The sequence below is a fragment of the Salmo trutta genome, chromosome 13, assembly GCF_901001165.1.
Source record: "Salmo trutta chromosome 13, fSalTru1.1, whole genome shotgun sequence".
Classification (NCBI taxonomy): domain Eukaryota; kingdom Metazoa; phylum Chordata; class Actinopteri; order Salmoniformes; family Salmonidae; genus Salmo; species Salmo trutta.
Window position 1 is genome coordinate 52,817,254 of NC_042969.1, and position 18,100 is coordinate 52,835,353.

Below are 18,100 nucleotides of genomic sequence, written 5' to 3' on the forward strand. Positions count from 1 at the left end.
CTAACGGTCTGTGTCGCCCCCCTGTTGTAGATGTTGACGAGTGCCGTCAGACCCCCAGCCTTTGCACCAATGGTCGTTGTGAGAACACTCCCGGGAGCTACAGGTGTGTTTGCCATACGGGATACAAACTACAAGGCAAGACCTGCACAGGTACGAGCGATGACTGTATTTACCTACATTCCCTCTTTTGAACCTGTCAGCGAAAATAACTTTCAATCTATGGAAAACAAATTCTGCCGGACTTTTAACGTTCTGGCTCTATTTCAGATGTGGATGAGTGTGAGGACCCTTTGAGGTGTCCTGGTCAGGCCTGTGTCAACTCTCAGGGTTCTTACAACTGTGTGTCTTGCAAGCCAGGCTTCAGCATGATTAATAGACAATGCTCAGGTAAAATTACATTGTCTCTGTGTGTTCTGAGGTATACCTGTGTGTCTGTGATTTTTTTTTTAATCATCCATCGATCCATTAATAAATACATTTATATTTCAAATTGGCATCTACCTTTCAGCAATCTCTTGTATCTCCTCTCCATTCCTACAGATATAGATGAGTGTCGTCAATTCCCCGGCCCATGTACCAACGGTCACTGCGAGAACACCCAGGGTAGCTACAGCTGTGCGTGTCTCACTGGCTACAGACTACACGGTGATACCTGTACAGACGTGGATGAATGTGCAGACCCGTCCCAGTGCCCTGGACAGGAGTGTGTCAACTCCCAGGGCTCATACAAGTGTGTGTCCTGCAAGCCAGGCTTTGGGCTGGTGAACAGACGCTGCACAGGTAGGACACAACATGGTCTTTATCAACACCAGTACATTAGAGCGATGGCGGACAGTTCTTCTCCTTCTTTTCTTTGCAGATGTTGACGAGTGCCTCCACAGCCCCACTCCCTGCGCTAACGGTCGTTGTGAGAATACGGCTGGAAGCTACAAGTGCGCGTCCTGTAAGACAGGCTTTCAGCTGGTCAACGGACAATGCTCAGGTAGGACTCGACATGGGCTGTATCAACACGGGTACATGTAGATCTGATCACTTCCACAGGAAGACATTTTATAAGCACAAGTGTTTCTCACTTTCTTTCTTTTCCTTTTCTTTGCAGATGTTGACGAGTGCCTCCACAGCCCCACTCCCTGCGCTAACAGTCGTTGTGAGAATACGGCTGGAAGCTACAAGTGTGCGTGCCGATCTGGCTTCAGGCTACAGGGCAACACCTGCACAGGTAAGACTGCGCCCCGAACGTACACATTACTTTTACACATTACACATTACCAGCCGATAAAGAGCAGTCAAACGCATTACTTTCTTTAGCACAGAATAGAGTAAAATACTACCAGAAATGGTCTTTATTTTGTCAACTTTATTATGGGATTGTAAAGAATAACCTCCGTTGGCTTCTCCAGATGTGGATGAGTGTGAGAACGCTCTGCAGTGTCCTGGTCAGAAGTGTATCAACTCTGAGGGCTCCTTCATATGTGTGGCCTGTAGCCCAGGCTTTGAGGCTGGAAACGGACAGTGTACAGGTGAACAACCTTCTCAACCACACACACACACACACACACACACACACACACACACACACACACACACACACACACACACACACACACACACACACACACACACACACAGAGAGAGACGCACACACACCCATTTCTATTCGATATTGATAATTGTATCAATACTGATATTGATACTTTCACACAGATGTTGATGAGTGTCGGCAGACCTCCAACCTATGTACCAACGGCCTCTGTGAAAACACTCTCGGTAGCTACCGGTGCGTTTGTCGCACCGGGTTCAAACTACAGGACAGCGTCTGTATTGGTAAGGCTGCATGTGTCTGACTTTTGCATGTCTTTACATGATGGTTCAAGGTTCCATATCACTGTTTGATGTGTAACCTCCACTTGCTTCATTTTAGACGTTGATGAATGTGAAGACCCCGTACAGTGTCCTGGGCAACGGTGTGTGAATTCTGAAGGCTCCTACAAGTGTATCGCCTGCAAAGCTGGCCACAGTATGCAAGATGGGTTATGTGCAGGTAAGAGTAGCTGTCTATTAGGCAGTATATCAAGTAAATTCAAGGCATTCTGTCCATATAGTCGACATGTTTTTCCAAGGTGTTTTATTGCTCTCTCACTTGCCTGCCGCATTTGTTTCTGGGAAGGAATGCCATGGCTCTTTTACGGCCAAGGAGAGGAGGGGATTTATGAACAACTGCACATTTCTGACTAATGAGGAAACACATTTTTAAAGAGTTGAATTGAGTCAATGTTGCGGAATGTGACACGAGACCGAAATTAGCACCAAATTCTTTTTCACACGCCTTCCACTTGAGATCGTATTTCGTTCATACTGCTTTATGGAATCAGACAATCACATCGCTAACACTGTTAGTGTTATTGGTGAGGCAGCTTGACTAAGACCGTCACCATGCTAAAGTTTGCTGAAGAATCAAGCTGTTCCAACAGCTGTTTAAATAAACTGCACAGAGCAGTGTGACCGGGCCATTTTTCATCATCTTACAGTCGGCGACGAGTGAGCGAAGGGGGTGGCCCTCTTGCCCCAGTTCCATACTGCAGTCAGAGCTCTCCTCTGCATTCCTCTCCTCTGCTCTCCTCACTTCACCTTTTCTGGCTTCTGTTACTTCTCTTACTCACTACCAAGCAGTTTTTTCTGTGTGGCGCACAAATGATCAGCCCGAGTATCATTAAAGGACACTGACACCTGGGTGCATTGCTTCTACCTTCAAAAAACAGAGACCACATAAAAAATTCATATGAATGTACTGTTTCTTTCGCAGTTCACTGTCAGTCAGCACTTTACCCATACTGTGATATAAGTTAGAAACCAATATACACAGGCAGTTAGAAAAGTCAAGGCTAGCTTTTTCAAGCAGAAATTTGCTTCCTGCAACACAAACTCAAAAACGTTCTGGGACACTGTAAAGTCCTTGGAGAATAAGAGCACCTCTTCCCAGCTGCCCACTGCACTGAGGATAGGAAACTCTGTCACCACCGATAAATCCACTATAATTGAGAATTTCAATAAGCATTTTTCTACGGCTGGCCATGCTTTCCACCTGGCTACCCCTACCCCGGTCAACAGCACTGCACCCCCCACAGCAACTCGCCCAAGCCTTCCCCATTTCTCCTTCTCCCAAATCCAGTCAGCTGATGTTCTGAAAGAGCTGCAAAATCTGGACCCCTACAAATCAGCCGGGCTAGACAATCTGGACCCTTTTTTTCTAAAATTATCTGCCGAAATTGTTGCAACCCCTATTACTAGCCTGTTCAACATCTCTTTCGTGTCGTCTGAGATTCCCAAAGATTGGAAAGCAGCTGCGGTCATCCCCCTCTTCAAAGGGGGGGACGACACTCTTGACCAAAACTGCTACAGACCTATATCTATCCTACCCTGCCTCTCTAAAGTCTTCGAAAGCCAAGTCAACAAACAGATTACCAACCATTTCGAATCCCACCGCACCTTCTCTGCTATGCAATCTGGTTTCAGAGCTGGTCATGGGTGCACCTCAGCCACGCTCAAGGTCCTAAACGACATCATAACCGCCATCGATAAGAGACATTACTGTACAGCCATATTCATTGACCTGGCCAAGGCTTTCAACTCTGTCAATCACCACATCCTCATCGGCAGACTCAACAGCCTTGGTTTCTCAAATGATTGCCTCGCCTGGTTCACCAACTACTTCTCTGATAGAGTTCAGTGTGTCAAATCGGAGGGCCTGTTGTCTGGGCCTCTGGCAGTCACTATGGGGGTGCCACAGGGTTCAATTCTTTGGCCGACTCTTTTCTCTGTATACATCAATGATGTCGCTCTTGCTGCTGGTGATTCTCTGATCCACCTCTACGCAGACGACACCATTCTGTATACTTCTGGCCCTTCTTTGGACACTGTGTTAACTACCCTCCAGACGAGCTTCAATGCCATACAACTCTCCTTCCGTGGCCTCCAACTGCTCTTAAATACAAGTAAAACTAAATACATGCTCTTCAACCGATCGCTGCCTGCACCTGCCCGCCCGTCCAGCATAACTACTCTGGACGGTTCTGACTTAGAATATGTGGACCACTACAAATACCTAGGTGTCTGGTTAGACTGTAAACTCTCCTTCCAGACTCACATCAAACATCTCCAATCCAAAGTTAAATCTACAATTGGCTTCCTATTTCGCAACAAAGCATCTTTCACTCATGCTGCCAAACATACCCTCGTAAAACTGACCATCCTACCGATCCTCGACTTCGGCGATGTCATTTACAAAATAGCCTCCAATACCCTACTCAATAAATTGGATGCAGTCTATCACAGTGTCATCCGTTTTGTCACCAAAGCCCCATATACTACCCACCACTGCGACCTGTATGCTCTCATTGGCTGGCCCTCGCTTCATACTCGTCGCCAAACCCACTGGCTCCAGGTCATCTACAAGACCCTGCTAGGTAAAGTCCCCCCTCATCTCAGCTCACTGGTCACCATAGCAGCACCCACCTGTAGCACGCACTCCAGCAGGTATATCTCTCTAGTCACCCCCAAAGCCAATTCCTCCTTCGGCTGCCTCTCCTTCCAGTTCTCTGCTGCCAATGACTGGAACGAACTACAAAAATCTCTAAAACTGGAAACACTTATCTCCCTCACTAGCTTTAAGCACCAGCTGTCAGAGCAGCTCACAGATTACTGCACCTGTACATAGACCATCTATAATTTAGCCCAAACAACTACCCTCTTCCCCTACTCTATTTATTTATTTATTTTGCTCCTTTGCACCCCATTATTTCTATTTCTAATTTGCACTATCTTCCACTGCAAATCTACCATTCCAGTGTTTTACTTGCTATATTGTATTTACTTCGCCACCATTACCTTTTTTGCCTTTACCTCCCTTATCTCACCTCATTTGCTCACGTTGTATATAGACTTATTTTTCTACTATATTATTAACTGTATGTTTGTTTTACTCCATGTGTAACTCTGTGTTGTTGTATGTGTCAAACTGCTTGCTTTATCTTGGCCAGGTCGCAATTGTAAATGAGAACTTGTTCTCAACTTGCCTACCTGGTTAAATAAAGGTGAAATAAAATAAATAAATACAAATATCCAGAGCGCATGAAAATCACTTCGAGTTATTCAGCAGATGTCTGGCTGTTAGACTGGTGCTGATGTGAACCAACAGAGTTTTCAACAGATGTTTAGACTTCAAAGGGGATAGCGTGTAAATCAGAGACACCTTAGAAATGGATGTAACACTTGAGAATGGATGGATGTCTCGTTGGAGTGGTTTCACTGTCAAAAAGTTATATCCATAAGGGACCGAGCCCATTGGTGCTGTGTTGATTTAAGAGAAACACTTGGAAGCTGTTTAAAACCTGTTGAGGCCACGGGTTAGCAATGAACCCTGAGACGGGATTGCTAGCAAGGCTGGAAATTCAAAACATCAAAAATCTAATAATTTCAATTTCTCAAACAATCAACTATTTTACACCATTTAAAAGATAAACATCTCCTTAATCTAACCACATTGTTCGATTTTCAAAGAGGCTTTACGGCAAAAGCATAAAGTTAGATTATGTTAGGACAGTACATAGCCACAAAAGTACAAACATCCATTTTCAATTCAAGGTCAGGCGTCACCAAAAGCAGAAACCAGCTAAAATTATGCACCAACCTTTGACAATCTCCATCAGATGACACTCCTAGGACATTATGTTATACAATACATGCATTTTTTGTTCCATCAAGTTCATATTTATATCCAAAAACCGCATTTTACAGTAGCGGTGAAATTCTGATTTTTTTCTTCTCTGAAATGCTTCCGGTGAACAACGTTAAAATTTTCTAAATTACTATTCGAAAACATTGGTAAATTATAATATTGTCATTCAAATAATTATAGTTTAACATTTCGTAAATGATACTGTCTTGCCAGATTTCAAAATAACTTTACTGGGAAATCACAAGTTGCAATAAACCGGGTGCTGTGCTAAGAACAATAAGCTAGCCTAATTAGCTTAGCATCATCTTGTAACCATGTAATATCAATAATACTATTGTCAATAATCCATTACCTTTGATTATCTTCATCCATTGGCAGTTCCAGGAATTCCAGGTCCACAACAAATGTGGTTTCTTTTGACAAAGTTCATAATTGATGTCCAAATAACTCCAAGTTGTTCCATGTTGTTAGCGCTTCGGTGGCTACTAAAAAGTAGCGCGGGGGGGGTGTGTGAAGTCACGGCGAAAAGTTTAAAAAGTTACAAAAATAATCTATTTACGTTTGTTCAAACATGTCAAACGTTGTTTAGCATCAATCTTTAGAGCCATTTTTAACGTGAAACATCAGTAATGTTTCAACCCGACCTCACCTGTGTCTAGAAAAACGTTTTTTAAAAATGTCTCGTGTCTCATGATTGCGCAGGTGCAGGCCATAATGGAAGTGACGACATCCCAGGGACGTCAACTTCAATGCATTCTAATTTGCTCCCTGTTAATCATAGAAGCTTCAAACAACTTTATAAAGATCGCTGACATCTAGTGGAAGCCGTAGGAGTTGCGAACTGAATCCTTTCTCACTATGGTATCTAATAAACAATGACACTAAATAGTACAGCCACAAAATTCTCATTTTTTTTCAGGTTTTTGCCTGCAATATGAGTTTTGTTATACTTACAGACACCATTCAAACTGTTTTAGAAAATTCAGAGTGTTTTCTATCCGAATGTGTTAATAATATGCATATCCTAGCTTCTGAGTTGGTGTAGGAGGCAGTTAAAAATGGGCACATATTTTTTTCAAAATTCTCAATACTGCCCCCGTGGCCCGTAGAGGTTAACCCATTTTAGCGGGAACAGAAAGCAAAAGTGTGTGTGTGTGTGTGTGTGTGTGTGTGTGTGTGTGTGTGTGTGTGTGTGTGTGTGTGTGTGTGTCTGTGCGACCAACCTGCAGTACCAATGAGCATTCCCCTCTCCCTTCCTCAGATGTGGATGAATGCCAGAGCCCTGACACCTGTGGTGCAGCGAGACTGTGTGTGAACACGGACGGCTCCTACCGCTGTGACTGTCACCCAGGCTACAGAAGCACTGGCCTTGGACGCCAATGTAGAGGTCAGTATCGATGACGGCGATAATGATGGTGACGAATGCCACAATGTTGGGGATATCCTTTGCTGACGTGTATATACATTGGGTGTTCTTTTCTGTCATATTTTAACATGGTTGTCTTGTCTTTTCACAGACGTCAACGAGTGTCTAGAGGGGGAGTACTGCTTCCCCAAGGGAGAGTGTGTGAACACAGAGGGCTCCTACCGCTGTGTGTGTTCCCAGGGTTACACCACCAGCAGCGACGGCAGCTCCTGCCTAGGTGAGGCCAAACGACCATATCACACACACACACACACACCTCATGCACACACCCAAGTCCCACTGGTTTTTCTGTAGGCTACTCTTAAACCTGCAGAATGGAGAAGTCTCTACTCATTACATATATTTGCTGTTTACTCTGTTTAAACTGCACAGCCCATTAACTTGGACAACTCTAATCCCTTATACAAATAATCCTTTATAGGCTACTTTACACAGATTATATTACTCATAGCCTCTCACACAGTGAGATTGCTTTGCTTGGCGGTAGGCACAGCAGGGTTGTCTGTGGTGATGTAATGGCGTGTTGTCATTGCGTGCCCAGATGTGGATGAGTGTGCCAGGTCAGGCCCGGGGGTGTGCCAGGATGGGCGCTGTGTCAACACAGAGGGCTCCTACCAGTGCCAGTGCCAAGTGGGATTCACCACCAACCCAGAGAAGACAGCCTGTCTGGGTAACTCAACACCTCAACTACTCTGCATTGTTCATCATCCACCGTAGACAGACCATTGAAAACGCGTGTCCATTTTATGTAATACGCACAGCTTTCGGGACTGAGCTATGGGGATGCTGAAGTTTTTTTTTGTGTGTGTGTGTGTGTGTGTGTGTGGTGTGTGTGTGTGTGTGTGTGTGTGTGTGTGTGTGTGTGTGTGTGTGTTTGTGTGTGTCTGTGTCTGTGTCTGTGTCTGTGTGTGTGTGTGTGTGTGTGATCCCCTCTCTCTCTCCCAGATGTAGATGAGTGCTCAGAGGGAGCAGTGTGTCGGTCACAACGTTGTGAGAACACCATTGGCTCCTACCGCTGTATCACCTCCTGTGAGCCGGGCTACCGGGTCACCCGCACCGGAGAGTGCGTCGGTCAGTTCCATCTCTTCATCATCCTCATCGACTTCATCCTTTACTAAATCTAGTTCACACATAAGAATCAACTTTTTATTATTCTTGTATTTTTTAATCCACTTGATTTATTTTTCAATGATCTTTCGAGATTGAATGCCGTTCTCATTATACTGTCATACAGTTTAGCCATGATAGTTTATGTAGGAATGTTTGGCATATTGGACACAGATGTGGGATCCAGGCTGAGGGCGGGGCATAAGGGTTTGCTCATCATGGCAGCTGTGTTTGATTGATGTGTCAGGTTGGAGGCTTTCACCTCGCAGATGCTCAGTCACAAGAATGCCATTCGCCTTTCCTTGCCAAGATATGCATCTGTAACACGCAGACACACAGACATTGTGAAAAAGAGCTAGGGATATATCTCACTGTATTGTCTTCACTGACTATTGCTTTATACCTTTAAATAATTTAATCAAGTTTATCCATCTACAGTGGGGGAAAAATGTATTTGATCCGCTGCTGATTTTGTACGTTTGCCCACTTACAAAGAAATGATCAGTCTATAATTTTAGTAGTAGGTTTATTTGAACAGTGAGAGACAGAATAACAACAACAACAAAAAATCCAGAAAAACGCATGTCAAAATGATTTGCATTTTAATGAGGGAAATAAGTATTTGACCCATCTGCAAAACATGACTTAGTACTTGGTGGCAAAACCCTTGTTGGCAATCACAGAGGTCAGACGTTTCTTGTAGTTGGCCACCATGTTTGCACACATCTCAGGAGGGATTTTGTCCCACTCCTCTTTGCAGATCTTCTCCAAGTCATTAAGGTTTCGAGGCTGACGTTTGGCAACTCGAACCTTCAGCTCCCTCCACAGATTTTCTATGGGATTAAGGTCTGGAGACTGGCTAGGCCACTCCAGGACCTTAATGTGCTTCTTCTTGAGCCACTCCTTTGTTGACTTGGCCGTGTGTTTTGGGTCATTGTCATGCTGGAATACCCATCCACGACCCATTTTCAATGCCCTGGCTGAGGGAAGGAGGTTCTCACCCAAGATTTGACGGTACATGGCCGGTCCATCGTCCCTTTGATGCGGTGAAGTTGTCCTGTCCCCTTAGCAGAAAAACACCCCCAAAGCATAATGTTTCCACCTCCATGTTTGACGGTGGAGATGGTGTTCTTGGGGTCATAGGCAGCATTCCTCCTCCTCCAAACACGGCGAGTTGAGTTGATGTCAAAGAGCTCCATTTTGGTCTCATCTGACCACAACACTTTCACCAGTTGTCCTCTGAGTCATTCAGATGTTCATTGGCAAACTTCAGACGGGCATGTATATGTATTCTTGAGCAGGGGGACCTTGCGGGCGCTGCAGGATTTCAGTCCTTCACGGCGTAGTGTGTTACCAATTGTTTTCTTGGTGACTATGGTCCCAGCTGCCTTGAGATCATTGACAAGATCCTCGAGTGTAGTTCTGGGCTGATTCCTCACCGTTCTCATGATCATTGCAACTCCACAAGGTGAGATCTTGCATGGAGCCCCAGGCCGAGGGATATTGACAGTTCTTTTGTGTGTCTTCCATTTGCGAATAATCGCACCAAATGTTGTCACCTTCTCACCAAGCTGCTTGGCGATGGTCTAGTAGCCCATTCCAGCCTTGTGTAGGTCTACAATCTTGTCCCTGACATCCTTGGAGAGCTCTTTGGTCTTGGCCATTATGGAGAGTTTGGAATCTGATTGATTGATTGCTTCTGTGGACAGGTGTCTTTTTTACAGGTAACAAGCTGCGGTTAGGAGCACTCCCTTTAAGAGTGTGCTCCTAATCTCAGCTCGTTACCTGTATAAAAGACACCTGGGAGCCAGAAATCTTTCTGATTGAGAGGGGGTCAAATACTTATTTCCCTCATTAAAATGCAAATCAATTTATATAATTTTTGACATGCGTTTTTTCTGGATATTTTTGTAGCTATTCTGTCTCTCACTGTTCAAATAAACCTACCATTAAAATTATAGACTGATCCTTTCTTTGTCAGTGGGCAAACGTACAAAATCAGCAGGGGATCAAATACTTTTTTCCCCCACTGTAAATATAATGATGACAGTGATCATACTTGAGACCATGCTTCAGATTCATTTAGGAGACATCTCTCTCTCCACTTCTGTTTCTTCTTATCTCACAGATATCAATGAGTGTGCCAATGAGACCGTATGCGGGGAGCATGCGTTCTGCCAGAACCTAATTGGAACATACCAGTGCATGTGTGACCAGGGCTACACAGCCACCAGCGATGGGAAGGGATGTGTGGGTATGTCTCAACACAGATGCACGAGTCTCTGATAAGTGTACAAACGCCACCATGCTGTACTGTCATTTGTCTTTGCTTGGTTTAGCCTACATCGTTATATCTTTTCGCCCCATATTTCTCTTTCTTTCGCTCTCGCGCTCACTCACTCTCTCACTCTCTTTCTCTCACTCTCTCGCTCACTCTCTTTCTCCATTTTGCTCTCCCTTTCTCTCTATCTATCTCTCTATCTCTAGATGAAAACGAGTGTGAGACTATGCAGGGCGTGTGTGGCGCGGCACGCTGTGAGAATGTGGATGGCTCCTTCATGTGTGAGTGTCCAGGACATGGGGAAGAGTTTGATACGCGCTCAGGACAGTGCCTCAGCACGCACCGACCAGGTACTGTACAGTGTCCAACACTATTGTGCTTTTCGAGGATTATCTAGATAAGCTTGTTTTTCCCCGTACGAAAATAAACATTTCTATTCCCTGATGGGAATAACACTTTCTCTGCTTCAAATGTTCATTCCTACACTGTTTTATTGGCATTTAACATCAGTTTGTGCATGGTGAGTTTGGTGAGACCTCTTCAACAGGTGCCCATTCAAACAGCTTGGTGTTGCTGCCCCCTGCTGTTCATCAGGTAACACTATGTTGTCTTGGTGGTCAGCGGCGCAGCCATAACCACACACACCTCAACCCTCAAACGTCACGTCCACGTGTCTCACAGGTCTTCCCGTGTTCCCTGGCGGCTCCTCCTCGTCTTCTTCTTCCTCCACCACCGGCCTTGGTCCCCAGCGTCGGCCCGATGCGTCCCAGCTGCCCCCTGCCCGGCCTGGCGAGTTGAGGGAGTGTTACTACAACACCGAGGAGCAGAGCTCGTGCAGCGTCCTGGCCCGCAACACCACTCAGCAGGAGTGCTGCTGCACCGTGGGCCAGGGCTGGGGCATGGGCTGCCAGTTCGACCCCTGTCCTCAACTAGGCACAGGTAGGGACCAGTGATCAACACTGATGTGAATAGTATGTATTTAGTATATAGTATAGTATAGTTTTGTATATAGTATGACTATGTTGAGTATGTATCTAGCACAGGAGGTTGGTGGCACCGAAAAGGAGAGAATGGGCTCGTGGTAATGGCTGGAGCGGAGTCGGTGGAATGCTATCAAATACATCAATCGCATTGTTCCCATGTGTTTGATGCCATTCCATTTGCTCCGTTTCTGCCATTATAATGAGCTGTTTTCCCGTCAGCAGCCTCCTGTGGTCTCCATGGGATATATGTATATGTATACGACTAAAGAGAGTATGTATGTCTATGGTGGACTCCTGGAGTCAGCTCCACCTGTCAACCCACTCGGAAAAAGTTATCCCTGATATCGTGAAGTGTTCCTCTCTGATGTGTCGTGTTGTTGTTTCCTGTGGACGCTGTTCAGCCGAGCACCAGGCGTTGTGCCCCAGCGGACGTGGATATGTGACTGGGCCAAGAGCGTTTAGCTACAAAGGTAACGGCGGTCTCACATACACACATGCGGCAGGTAGCCTAGCGGTTAGAGCGTTGGGCCTGTAACCGAAAAGTTGCTCGTTCAATATCCCTGAGCCGACTAAATGAGCAAAGCACTTAACCCTAATTGTTCCAGGGTTGCATTTTCATTTCACACTTGTACATGTGTGAAACAGGACAAATATAAGCACCCCTATTTGACCTAGTCATGCTTATTGCTGATACTGTACCGTACCTGTAATCCAGGCCTTCATCTCCTCTCACAGATGTGGATGAGTGTAAACTGTTCCACCCTGAGGTGTGTAAGAGCGGTGTATGTGTCAACAACATCCCTGGCTACTCCTGCTACTGCACCAGTGGCTACTACTACGACAACGTGTTTCTGGAGTGCATCGGTTAGTGGCATATCTTCATCAGTGATATTGGGCCGTTTTGACCCAGTCTTCATAATTGTGGTTGAATTAGATGGATGTATATAATGGGTAGGTTCCTAAAATCTCATCTCTCTCTCTGTCTCTGTCTCTGTCCTCTCCTGGTAGATGTTGATGAGTGTGAGGCAGGGGAGGACAGCTGTCCAGGGGGAATCTGCGTCAACACATTAGGCTCACACTTCTGTACCTGCGTGCCTCCTCTTGTGTTGGACGACACTCAGCGCAGCTGTGTCAATTCCACTGGCCTCGCCGTGGGTAAGACTACATACACTGGGAGACGGGAGTGCACAATAACTCACCTTATGAGTCCTCACTACTCATTTTTTACTTATTAGCTCAAACTGTGAGCTCTCTCTCTCACCGTCTGTTTTCAATCTATCTCTCGCTCCTGCTTTCCCCATCTATCTTTCCCTCGTTTTTCCCACCTCCCTTTCTCCATCTTTCTTTGCCTCTCTTTCCATCTCACCCTTCCCCTCCTCATTCCTGCCCTCTCCCTCCTGTCTCCAGATGAGAAACTGTCCTTCTGCTGGCAGTATGTCACACCAGACCTTGTGTGTCAGAGCCCCCTGCTGGGCAGACAGGTCACCTTCACTGAGTGCTGCTGTCTGTATGGAGAGGGCTGGGGACTGCAGTGTGCTCTGTGTCCTGCCAGAGACTCAGGTACTACTAGACTGACCGCACACTCACTGATGAGCTACTACGGCCACGCTGATTGTGGATGAGTATTTGCATTGAACACTCCGCTGTGTTAGCATTTTGTCACGAGATACAAGCAAAATGTAGCTCTGTTGCGGAAGAGTGTTGTGCTTATGGTGTCATTTTTGGTCTACGCCTCTTTTCCTTCTCTGCCTCTTTCAGAGGACTATGAGGCTCGGTGTAACGTCATCCTGAGGCCCCCAGAGTTTCCTCCCTCCTTCCCTGACCGCTACGGTCCGGACCCAGGGCCAGGACCCGGCAGAGGAGGAGGAGGGGGGTATCGCGTGCCCTATGGACCGGACTCCTTCCCAGACCCCATCCGCCGCAGGCCTGAGTACCCCCGGCCTGACTATGACGACTACACACCACCAGGGGGCAGCAGGTCTGGCTTCAGAGGCAGAACGCCCAGCACATTCAGCATCCCAGAGAGCCCATACAGACGGCCCTCAGGATACATGTAACACACTGCCCTATTCACCACACTCACTCATTCACATACATCATCACAAGACGCAACATATGTTCTCGACAAACATGTTGGATTTCTCCCTCCCAGTCCTGAGCGGTACTATGACGAGGACGACTACGGCCCGCCTGACGCGCCTCCGAGACTTCCCTTCCGGACCCTCCCAGACCCTCGTTCTGAGCTTGCCTTTGGGGCGCGGCCCCCTCTCCCCATCCCCGAGGGCCTCCCTCTGAGTCTGGCCCCCCTCCCGGACAGTGACCCCTACAGTGAGGAGGAAGAGGGGCTAGAACCCTGGCGTGTGGAACCCCCGTTCCCTGACAGACGGGGGCCAGTTGGTGGAGGCGGAGGCCCAAGGAGAGTCTATGAGAGTAAGCCCTCTCTTTCTGTGCATTACTGCATTTACTGCATTTACTGCATTGTCAATGCTGCTGCATTACCCAAAATATTTCACATTTATTTTAAGATGTAAACTTAGCCTAGGTCCTGTGAAAAAATGTGTTTTTATTAGCTATCTGTTCTTACTTCTGACCATCTCCTCCTCTCCCCGCTCCAGGACGATATGAGCCGTATGCAGGCCTGAGCACAGAGGACTGTGGGATACTGCACGGCTGTGAGAACGGCAGGTGTATCCGTGTGGCGGAGGGATACACGTGTGACTGCTACGAGGGATACGAGCTGGACATGACCTCCATGGCCTGCATAGGTAGGTATCCCTCCTCACACAATCCACAAACCCTTCAACTAATCGCAGTTGTCTATATGCAAAACTCCCTGTCTTTCACTAGTCCTTCGAACCTTATGCCTTTCAATCTATATACTGTATGCATCACATAGCAAGAGCCATTCTCTTATTCTCAGATTGACATTTATGTTACAGTAAAATCTGTAGATTTACCAGTGCAATGGAGAATCTAGAAATTTCCAGGGAAATGTATAGATTTACCATTTTACACATCTACCGGAACATACAGTACCAGTCAACAGTTTGGACACACCTACTCATTCAAGGGTTTTTCTTTATTTTTGACTATTTTCTACATTGTAGAATAATAGTGAAGACATCAGAACTATGACATAACTGTAGTATGTGGTAACCAAAAAAGAGTTAAACAAATCAAAATGTATTTTATATTTGAGATTCTTCAAAGTAGCCACCCTTTGCCTTGATGACAGCTTTGCACACTCTTGGCATTCTCTCAACCAGCTTCATGAGGTAGTCACCTGGAATGCATTTCAATTAACAGGTGTGCCTTGTTAAAATATATTTTGTGGAATTTCTTTCCTCAATGTATTTGAGCCAATCAGTTGTGTTGTGACAAGGTAGGGGTGGTATACAGAACATAACCCTATTTGGTAAAAGACCAAGTCGATATTATGGCAAGAACAGCACAAATAAGCAAAGAGAAACGACAGTCCATCATTACTTTAAGACATGAAGGTCAGTCAAGAACTTTGAAAGTTTCTTCAAGTTCTATCGCAAAAACCATCAAGCACTATGATGAAACTGGCTCTCGTCAGGACCGCCACAGGAAAGGAAGACCCAGAGTTACCTCTGCTGCAGAGGATAAGTTCATTAGAGTTAACTGCACCTCAGATTGCAGCCCAATAAATGCTTCACAGAGTTCAAGTAACAGACACATCTCAACATCAACTGTTCAGAGGAGACTGCGTGAATCAGGTCTTCATGGTTGAATTTTTGCAAAGGAACCACTACTAAAGGACACCAATAAGAAGAAGGGACTTGCTTGGGCCAAGAAACACGAGCAATGGACATTAGACCGGTGGAAATCTGTCCTTTGGTCTGATGAGTCCAAATTTGAGATTTTTGGTTCCAACAGCCGTGTCCTGGTGAGATGCAGAGTAGGTGAACGGATGATCTCTGCATGTGTGGTTCCCACCATGAAGCATGGAGGAGGTGTTATGATGGTGTTCAGGTGCTTTGCTGGTGACACTGCCTGTGATTTATTTAGAATTCAAGGCACACTTAACCAGATTGGCTACCACAGCATTCTGCAGCGTTACGCCATCCCATCTGGTTTACGCTTAGTGGGACTATCATTTGTTTTTCAACAGGACAATGACCCAAAACACACCTCCAGGTTGTGTAAGGGTTATTTGACCAAAGAGAGTGATGGAGTGCTGCATCAGATGACCTGGCCTCCACAATCACCCGACCTCAACCCAATTGAGATGGTTTGGGATGTTGGACCGCAGAGTGAAGGAAAAGCAGCCAACAAGTGCTCAGCATATGTGGGAACTCCAAGACTGTTGGAAAAGCATTCCTCATGAAACTGGTTGAGAGAATGCCAAGAGTGTGCAATGCTGTCATCAAGGCAAAGGGTCGCTACTTTGAAGAATCTCAAATATAAAATATACTTTGATTTGTTTTAACACTTGTTTGGTTACTACATAATTCAATATGTGTCATTTTATAGTTTTGATGTCTTCACTATTATTCTTTAATGTAGAAAATAGTAAAAAAAAATTGAAGAAAACCCTTGAATGAGTAGGTGTGTCCAAACTTTTGACTGGTACTGTATATACATTTGGACGTTCACTGATTCACATGTATGTGTTTTCACTTGTTTCCTTGTTCTGCTTCTATGCCCAGACATCAATGAATGTGAGGATCCTGACAACGTGTGTGCGAGCGGCCGATGCATCAACACAGACGGCTCCTATCGTTGTGTGTGTCACCGAGGCTATGTCATGTCCCATCGGTCCAACCGCTGTGTGGCGGCATAACACAGCTACTACTTTGAACATTGTCTTCCCCCACTCAACAGTCCTATCTGCTACTGGGGAAGCATCAGGGGCTCACTAAAATACCTGTCCAAAAAAGCTGAGAGGGCTGTTCTCTGAAGAAAACGTCAACGTACTGACGTATCGTGTCTGAGAGAGATTTGAGTTCATAGAACTCTGATATTAATACAGTTTGAGTCTTATACAGCACGCACAACTCATTATACATACACATGAGCTCAACTACACACACACACACTTGAGACTGCTATTTTAAAGCAGGTAAATAAGTATGTCCCTTAGCCAACCTTTCTTTTGAAGTTGAAATGCATAGTGGTGAAAAAGAGGTTAACGTACATTGTCCAGAATCCTAACTGTACGAACACGTATTTAAAGGTAGGATCCGGCCCATTGAGATTGCTCACTTTGAGCTCAGTCATGTTCAACACACCGTGTTCTGTGCCTAGACCTGAGGCAGACAGGAACCATTGAATTGGGCCAGTGTAGTCTCCAAGACAAAGATGGCACGCTACTGCTACAGACGAGCAGAGCCTTTGTCTAAGACAGAATCTCTGTCTGTGGATGTTTTGTTAACGAACGCTCTCTTCAGCTGGACTGTACAAAAAAAAAACAGCAACATCGCGACATCGCTGAACCAAATTTGTATTCCTCTAAAATGTCAGTGACTTGTATTCTCTCCATTTGTTGATTTTACAACCCCCCACTGATGTTTATGATTGCTTCTTGTATTAATTTATGCTGTTCAAAGTTAAATGACTCTTTATGTAATAATAACTTTTATTATTTTCTAGAAATGTATATGCGGAAGAGGAAGCTACACATCACTGACATGTTTGTACATTTATTTCTTTAGACTTTTTTTACATGAGAATCGAATGTACCTTAAAACTGATATAAGATAGTTGACTTTGTATTCACAATTTGAAATGTTGTTTGTGTGATCAATACACAATCAGTGATAAAATACCATGTACATATTTACAATTGAGAAATAACTTTTTTTTACCAAATGATATCTGTTTCAGTGAGTAGAACCATTTCTGTAAATGTTCCTTCCTGGTGTAGTTTACAAGCTGAAACAAACCCAAAAACATTTCCTCCTTTCAGCACCTAAAGATGTATAACACTATGCACTGTATTCGTGGACGATGTAGCCGTTGTGTACTTTTTAAACAATATTTTTTTGTTGTAATTTTTTGTATTTGTTTCTGGTTAATTGTTTTGTCAGTGATTTTTTTTTTTTTAAATCTTTATTGCTATGAAAACTATTTGAAAATATATTTGCACACTTTCCATTCCAAGGGACTTTTGGATCTCATTCTTTGTTACAGAATCACATGTATCGTATACACTTTTACTCTACAAGGTTGTTGTTATAAAGTAGTAACATATTGGAAGCTAGTTCAGTATACATTAGGAGTAAATCAGTGGTGTAGGTATTACACAGTATTTTGATTTAGCCTGACGGCTCAAACTAAATTCTTCCGCTGCACTGCCGTTCGCTACATACTTAGTGTTGACGAGGGGCACAAGGGGCGTTGTACAAAACAAAGTCATCAGCGATTGGATCATCTCTAACCAATCAGCGTATCAAAGCCAATCACGAATTTCCAAACCACTACATTACCCATGTGTGTTGTAGCTTTGGCTCAACCTATTGGTTTCTGGACCAATCAGACGGCCCCGGATGTGTTTGCATGCGGTGAAGGGTTGCAGAGGTACTCAGATCCAGACCCATGGCGGA

General features: G+C 45.0%; 1 protein-coding gene across 4 annotated transcripts in view; it reads left to right on the forward strand.

Moving 5' to 3' along the window:
- The window catches only part of LOC115205990 (latent-transforming growth factor beta-binding protein 4), a 78,581-nt gene extending 60,924 nt beyond the window's left edge, over positions 1–17,657 (forward strand). For 2 of the 4 annotated variants that reach the window (XM_029772474.1, XM_029772476.1), the window contains 23 exons: positions 31–150; positions 268–387; positions 541–780; positions 860–982; positions 1,100–1,219; positions 1,401–1,520; positions 1,705–1,824; positions 1,922–2,041; positions 6,996–7,121; positions 7,252–7,377; positions 7,702–7,830; positions 8,106–8,231; positions 10,396–10,521; positions 10,755–10,898; positions 11,230–11,487; positions 11,933–12,001; positions 12,267–12,395; positions 12,540–12,686; positions 12,939–13,091; positions 13,290–13,584; positions 13,684–13,961; positions 14,147–14,296; positions 16,205–17,657. In XM_029772474.1, the coding sequence (XP_029628334.1) occupies positions 31–150; positions 268–387; positions 541–780; positions 860–982; positions 1,100–1,219; positions 1,401–1,520; positions 1,705–1,824; positions 1,922–2,041; positions 6,996–7,121; positions 7,252–7,377; positions 7,702–7,830; positions 8,106–8,231; positions 10,396–10,521; positions 10,755–10,898; positions 11,230–11,487; positions 11,933–12,001; positions 12,267–12,395; positions 12,540–12,686; positions 12,939–13,091; positions 13,290–13,584; positions 13,684–13,961; positions 14,147–14,296; positions 16,205–16,338 (3,473 nt within the window). In that variant the 3' untranslated portion in view covers positions 16,339–17,657. The remainder of the gene's footprint in view (positions 1–30; positions 151–267; positions 388–540; positions 781–859; positions 983–1,099; positions 1,220–1,400; positions 1,521–1,704; positions 1,825–1,921; positions 2,042–6,995; positions 7,122–7,251; positions 7,378–7,701; positions 7,831–8,105; positions 8,232–10,395; positions 10,522–10,754; positions 10,899–11,229; positions 11,488–11,932; positions 12,002–12,266; positions 12,396–12,539; positions 12,687–12,938; positions 13,092–13,289; positions 13,585–13,683; positions 13,962–14,146; positions 14,297–16,204) is intronic. The other 2 variants (XM_029772475.1, XM_029772477.1) reach the window with 2 other exon arrangements.
- Positions 17,658–18,100: the final 443 nt, after the last annotated feature.